Genomic DNA, 7,994 nt, shown 5'->3' with positions numbered 1-7,994 from the left:
AACATACTGAACAGCGTGAAGAGTAACGGCCCTAGTACTGAGCCTTGAGGTACTCCATACTGCATTTGTGATCGATATGACACCTCTTCATTCACTGCTATAAATTGATTGCGGTCATATGAGTATGATTTGAACCATGCTAATGCATTTCCATTAATGCCAACAAAGTGTTCAAGTCTATGCAAAAGAATTTTGTGGTCAATACTGTCAAATGCAGCGGTAAGATCCAGTAGCATTAATACAGAGATACAACCATGATCAGATGATAAGATCAGGTCATTTGTAACTCTAATAAGAGCAGTCTCAGTACTGTGATACGGTTTAAATCCTAACTGGAAATTCTCACAGATTTTTCTCTAAGAAGAAATATAATTATCAGCATGGTACCTTTTCTTGTATCTGTGACAGAAAAGGAAGATTCGAGATTGGTCTGTAATTAACTACATCTTTGGTGTCAAGTTTTTTTTTTTTTTTTATGAGAGGCTTAATAACTGATTGTTTTGTACTCTGTCAAGTACCTTTAAAGGGATAAAGTGAATTCACAATTTAGTCTACGATATAACAAAAAATAATAATAATAAACTCCACACAATTTATAGAAACCTTGACTGTCATCTTCGTAAACAGATATAAAATGCATACATTTATTATAAATGTATCATAAATTGTCCAAATGAATTACATGCAAAAGTGTTTTGAAGTCATATTGCTTAGTGTGAGAAACAGACTGATATTTAAGTTATTTAGAAATATTGTTGCCTCGGATGTGATCACTGTGAATAGTAATTAAGTAAATTATGGTAATTTAAATATAAATATAAATTTTTTGGATGAAGTAACCTGAATAAGTGATGTAGAAAATGAAAAACAGATTAAACAGGTAGCATCTGAAGAGAAGCCACGTTTGTAAATCTTGCCTTGTAATGAAAATGTGCTGATTTAAAGAGTACTGTGTAATGGTGTGATATGAAAGAAAGTGTGCAGCAATAAAGCAAGGACGAGGTTGAATTCTTGAGGAGAGAGAGAGAGAATGATCACCTGCTGATTAATTGCAGTCTGAAGTTTTTTGCGTGGGGTTGGATGGAGCCTTCAAACATCTCTCGGCAGCTCTATAAAACATGGCACTATGAAAATGTGTGGTCTGGGGTTTACTTATTTCTGCTGCCTATTCATTCAACAGTCCTTAATATTAAATCACTATCTCACGAGTAACAGTGCTGTTAGTTACTGAATATCTGTGTTGTTTGTTTTCACTCCACCACTGGAAATACTTGCAAAATATGCAAGGAAGTTGAAGAAACATGTAGCAAACACAAACAAGTGAAGGAATACTAAAAGTAGCAAATTAGACCATTAGAACTAACTGTTGGAGGGATATGACATGATCCTTACATAGGCCTAGCTATCTCACGAAACTTTAAAAAAGCTACATCAGACAAATTTAGCCTCTTTTATGTTCAAGAAGGGAAGATTTGACAGCATCAAAATGTGTTATAATTTCAGTTAATTAAAATAAAAGTCATATACAGTAACTGCCATGAATCTGGAAAAAACTAACTAGATTTATCCCAAGCCTTGAATGTTTACAATGTTTGGCATCGCCTCTAGTTTTGACTTCTTTTTGTATCTGATTATAAAAAATATTTATTTTAGATGGGCCTCATTGATTCATTTTGCCTGGGGCCCCCATTTTCCTCTGAATATATATATATATTTATATTTACTGTATGTGGTTGAGCGGACCTCCAAAAGTGCTGATACATCCTTATGTCATTACATCATTACATGCAAATGACAATGAGTGAGTCATTGAATCATTTATTCAATCGATTCATTCAAAAACACTGACGAGTTCAGAAACTTAAAAGCTGTTCTTATGCGTGACTCATTGAATCCTTCATTCAAGTGATTAATGAAAAAGTAATGATTCATTTAAACAAGTTATTTCCTTTCCTAGTCAGTCATTTGCATCATTGTGTCCTTATTATTTTATTGGGCCTATATAGTGTCGCAGTATTGTAAATAAATTCCCTGCTGAAAAAATATTTATGGCTTGTTTTCATGAGGTTTGAGAACTTTTTTCAGATGGTCAGGCTAAACCAGCTCAACACTAGCTTGACCAGACTGTTAGACTATCTTAAACTGGTTAAGACCAGCTGTACTCAGTTAAAACCAGCAGTGAAGCATATCATTTAGTATGAAAGTTGTAACAGCATTAGGCTGAGCTTTATGAAATCACAAAGGATCTTTATTTTGTTCTGCTTGACTGGGCACTTCAACAGCAGAATGACTTTGGGAAGATATATTGATATAAAGAAGAGCACAGCTCCATCCAATGGATTGGGAAGGAATAGCACAGGAATACTTTAGGCCTTATATAAGTAATAAATGTTCTTCTTCAACATATGCTTCTTTATCTGCAAAAGTGTGGATTGTGTAATAGCACTGAAAGTCTTTGTATTTTCTCTTAGGCCTGTAGAAGAGCCGTGGGATAGTCTCTAGTTCAGGACTGTGACTCAGAGCATTATATAAATGCTAATGTATTCAGCAAAGAACTTCCATAAATGCATCAAAAATCAATCAGACTGTAATAATAATCATCAGGACATTTCAGAGCTCTTGTCCTCCAGAGTTTTCAAGAAGAGAAAACAAGCACTGAAATCAAATTAAATAGCATTAAACTGAAAATTTTATTCAGTATGTAAATTGATTCACATATTGCCGAACAGAATAAGCAAAGTATCTATTAAATATTTACATTTTAAGGATGCAACTAATTGTCTAGTAATGTATAGATTTAGCATTCATTCAGAGAAGATTGCTTTAGCATTTAGGGTGTTGCTTTGTATACTGGTGCAACTATATAGGCAATATTAATTATTCAATTCACCCTTATGAATAAATGTATTACTCTTGCATTTTTAAGGCTGATTCACAAGAAAAACATTCACCAATTTGTAGAATTTATGAAGCGCGCTTGTTTTCCATCAGATGGCAGTATTGTTCAAGTATGTGGTTCAGCATCATGCATTCTTATTGTGTCCTGCTTACTACACAGTACTGTACATACTGTTTAATGCTTAGATTTCAGCGAGCAGCATTTATACAGTATATCATCTTGGAAATAAAAATTTAGGACTAGTAAAGCAACTGTATGAAAATGTCTTTATGTATTTGTTTACTGATCAAGTTATTAATAAGTGTTGATATTTCCATTCGTATATATTCATTTTTATCCAGAAAGAATATATTTATTTATTAATGTGCTCTCTATTTTTCTCCTTTATATGTTTTATTTACTTATTTATTTTAATATTGTAATCTATCTATTTACAGATCCAATTATTTGTTTATGTTTATTTTCATATGTATTAAAACAAAATTAGAGAGAGGAAATATATTTATTTATTTATTTTATTTATGACTTTTTTTTAACTGGTTTCTAACTTTAAAATGTATATTTTATTTAATAACATGACAAACAACCAGTTTCAGATGTAACAAGGAATCTGCAAATATTAAAATGCACTGTAACTTTGTTAGCAATTATTTATGATTTATGATTATTATAATGCATTATAACGTAATTAAATTAATGTTAAATTGAATATTAAATATGCTTTTAAAATATGAATAAATTTTTAATGCATTATACATAAAAGCTTCAAGTAAAATGTTGCCATTTTTTCTTTTCGCACTTGACTGGTTAGTTTCAGAGTGTTTTCATGCATAAAAAATTATGAATATTTGTACTAATATATGTATTTGTATATACCTTGTAATATCTGAACATTTGCATGATGATAACCTATTTGCAGTGCATTAACTAACTCTTAACAAAAACTGAGCAGATTGATGATCTCATATGTAAGCGACTGTGCTTTAATCACAAGGATTACAAATGCAGCCTCAATCCCCTGAAGCTCCTCCAAACATGTTGTTTCTCCCATTCATCCTTCAGTAAATGACCCTACAGTGATCGGACGGTTTGAGCCCTGGAATGAGTGACCCACTTTCCTTTGTATGTTAATATTATGATCCACAAATGAAGTCTTTGTTTTGTTTGTCTCATTGAAACACATTCATCACATAGCAGCACTTGGTCCATTAGAAACAAGTGCACTGAAGCATGTCTCGCATCATGATTGAGCTCAACACTATGAGATGAGATTACATGCCATCCGTTAGATCCAGACACTCAAGCAGATCAGATCACAGGGATGTAACAAAGGGGGTGGAAGGCAATCCTGCGTTCCCTACAGATGTTCTGCTTCTGCTGCTGTGGAATGTTTTCAGTAATCTGAATGTTTGTCATCTGGTGTTTGTATGTTCATGCTGTAATAATGAGGTCAAACCCTTTCAAAACAATGACTTGAGTCATGAATGTGTGCAGTCTTGACAATTACACTCCTAAACAAGCATTCTTGTTTACAGTTGTCAAATAAAGTGGAAATCAATTTGAACACAAGTATATTTCTGCAATAAATAAACGTGCTTAAACATCCAAATAAGCAAATAATGCACAAAACAGGACAGCTTAGTGTGTTTGGTAATTCATTGCGGTAGATGTGACATTCATTGATATTGTTTTTATCCCTACTATCCTAAAATCTCCATATTTCAATCTACAAATTAAAAGAAAAACTAATCAATAAATAAATACCATTATGAGACCATATATATATATATATATATATATATATATATATATATATATATATATATATATATAATTTTTATTTATTTATTGTTTATTTATTTTGCATGGTAACACTTTAATAAAGCACATTTCTCCTGGATCTGAATCCAGATGTTTTAATTTCAGGCTTGTTTATAGTCTTATTAATTTCAATAATAAATCTTATTACATTTTCGTTACTGTAATATAGTCATAATGATTTTTAAATATAAAAAATACATTAGAACAAACTAAATGCAGAACAAAAAAAGGTACCTTTGCATAAATTGGTAAATTTAAATTATATCATTTACAGTAATTAATAATTAAAATTTTCAATTTATGATTAATTATAATGTATAATTATTAAAATATATAATTTATATAATCGTAATTTCCTCTTAGTTTTTATTTGCCACATTAATTATTAATATTCTTTGTTAATATTATTTTATATACTACATAATTCATAATTATACATTATAATAAAATAATTATAAGAAAAAAAGTAATGTAAAGTGCATATATATATATATATATATATATATATATATATATATATATATATATATATATATATATATATATATTAATCTTTAATTAATCAGTTTACACAAAGGCACCAAGTCTGTGTATGTGTCTGTGTGTATTATATAAAACATTAAATGTAAACTATAAAATCATAAACTATAGAAAATCACCACAGTCCTTATCCATATCCAATCCATATGAGATACAACTACAATTTAAAAGCTGAAAACTCGTATGAAATCATTAACTGGGTTAACCAAATAAAACAGACTATGAAAAGGTCAGTTTTGACCTTATCCATGAGAGGTCATTAACCTTGTGTTCCCCAACACACCAGCAACATTCATCTGTCTTTCACCCAGTTCTTCTCTAGCATATGGCGTTATCACAACCCACCAATGGGCGGCTACGAGGAGCAGGTTGATTAGCTGACGTCACGGACGCAGAGAGAGCGCGCGGGGTTGGGAGGAGGCTCGCGCACGAGAGCAATCCGTGTATTTGTGTGTCTCATAGGCCGGGGATGTGAGCGAGAGGCGACAATAATGGGGAATAACCGGGACCCCGGTGCTCTGGAGTGGACACAACGACTGGACGGTGATCATCAAGGGGGTTAACGTGAAGATCAGCCATCCCCAGAGGGTTGTACACTGATTTGGCGAGGCTTGATGGATTATTTTGGGCTTAATGATCAAATGATTGCCGCCGGAGACCAAATAAAACGCATATAACCATACTGGATACGATTTATCCATTTCCATGGCGTTATCACCCACCCAGAGCCAAGCAGGTCACCTGGACCCAGGACTAAAGCGGGCTCGCCGGGTCTAAAGCGCTCGATCTGTCGTGATTGAGGCGATGTTCGCGTCTTGCCTCGATCTGCGCAGCGCGATTTCAGCACCACCGCAGCTGGACAGCGACCGCATGGAACGAGCGCTCGATCCCAGCCGTCAAAACTCGCCAGACTCCGCAGCGGAAGACCAGACCCTCACGCTGCTACACACCGCGCCCGGGGGGCTCGGCATGGCTCTGGAGGAGGAGTTGGCCATGCTCACCCGCGAGCGGGACGAGGATCTGGAAGTATCCGCCTCAGAGACACCTGTGAGCGGACAGAACTCTGACCTACTGTCGCTCTACCGGCAGAAGGAGAAGGACTTGGTCCTCGCTGCTAAACTGGGCAAAGCTCTACTTGAACGAAACCAAGACCTCACAAAGCAATATGACAAAATGACCAAGGATTTAAACGACAAACTGGAGGTGAGAAGTTCTAAACTTCTAAACCTAAATGAATATTCTGTCAACTGTTTGCATTTTAAGAAAGTCTTTGGGACTTTCTGCCAATGGATTCTTCAAGTTGTGCAAAACCAGCATGGCTTTTCAGTGTTATTCAATATTGGTTTCAACTCATATTTGTTAATAAAATAAATTTCTGACACTGATATCAACATTCAGTGCAACAAACAGGACTAGGTTAACAACAACAACAAAAATAGGCCTAAATATGTAAATAAACACTTATCCTGAGCTCACACACAACAAGTTACTACTGTAAACATACCTAAAAACGACAACGATGTAAATAGAAATGCAAATTAAATTGAAGGCAGTACAATAAACTGTACAGTTCAATAAACTGGTCGTAATTCAAATGATACATCATTTATGATAATCAATAGTTAATTCATAATAATTAATAATGATAAAAATCAATGTGTAAATGAATCAAGTTTTAATAGCAGGCCTGTTTAAAATGTGAATAATCAAGTTAAGCTTATTGTTTTACTCCAGGGCTGTGATTGATTTCACAGGCATGTGTTGTTTACATGTGTATGCAGTCAATCTGCTTTTTTAATTATTAATCAGGATGTATCATAATCACTTAAATGAGTGGAACGCATTTAGTCACATACTGTTAGTCTCTACTTTTTTCCTCAATGCGGAACAGCTGAAGAGTTCCCAACTCCAGCTGTTCTCAAAATTCATTCTAATTGCACAAAAAAATGCATAAATCCTGTTATGTTATAAGCATTTTTATACAGTCATAAAAATAACAAAGCATGTCTATTATGGTGGATGGCATCATGAAAACATTAGAAGCAGAGCTAACAGCTGTTTGTCAAAACCCAAGCGTTTACTGTCACTGATGTGGACTGAGTGAAGACGCTGACTTGAGTTGAATCTGGTTCAAATCTATATGGGCTCTGATGGTTGTTTCAGTGACGCTGCAAGTAAAGCTAATGTGCTTTGGCTCTTTTCAGTCGTCTGAGGGCCAGACGTGCGACAGTTTCCTGGCACTTCTCCATGCAACTGTCCCTCACATCTTTGACTTAAACCCTTTGACTTAATCCACTCCCAACTTCACTAGTTTTTCTTTACTCATGTTTTCTTACTAATTTGAGGAAGCCTTCCCCCTCTAATAACAGCAAATAATAAGCACTGAAATTACTTCTAACAGTTAATTGCATTGATAGCCTTCAGAGTGGATTTCACAGGCCTTAATCAGTGCCGGATTTCATTTTCTCTCAGAACTGCCAGGGACTCAACCTGACTGACCCTTTATGACATAAAAACTATGCAATTCAGATGTCTGGCTATTATGGACTAACACTGGTCTGCATTACATCTTATTTTGGCCCATTAAAGACCATACACTCTCAGAAAAAAGGTACGAAAGCTGTCACTGGGGTGGTAGTTTTCAAAAGGTTCAGATTTGGATCATATTTATCCATTGAATAGTACCTCAAAGGTACATATTAATACTTTAAAAATTGTGGTGTAATTTAGTACT

At 34.3% G+C, this 7,994-nt stretch overlaps 1 protein-coding gene across 2 annotated transcripts in view; it reads left to right on the top strand.

Annotated features, from left to right (window-relative positions):
• The first annotated feature begins 5,719 nt into the window (after positions 1-5,719).
• LOC127963705 (BICD family-like cargo adapter 1) overlaps positions 5,720-7,994 on the top strand; it is a 37,254-nt gene continuing 34,979 nt past the window's right edge. For both annotated transcript variants that reach the window (XR_008154882.1, XM_052563749.1), the window contains exon 1: positions 5,720-6,463. Coding sequence is in view for 1 of the 2 variants with exons in the window: in XM_052563749.1 (XP_052419709.1) it covers positions 6,065-6,463 (399 nt within the window). In the remaining variant the exon portion in view is untranslated. The remainder of the gene's footprint in view (positions 6,464-7,994) is intronic.

This window comes from Carassius gibelio, chromosome B8, assembly GCF_023724105.1.
Source record: "Carassius gibelio isolate Cgi1373 ecotype wild population from Czech Republic chromosome B8, carGib1.2-hapl.c, whole genome shotgun sequence".
NCBI lineage: Eukaryota > Metazoa > Chordata > Actinopteri > Cypriniformes > Cyprinidae > Carassius > Carassius gibelio.
This window is presented reverse-complemented; position numbering and strand designations above follow the sequence as displayed.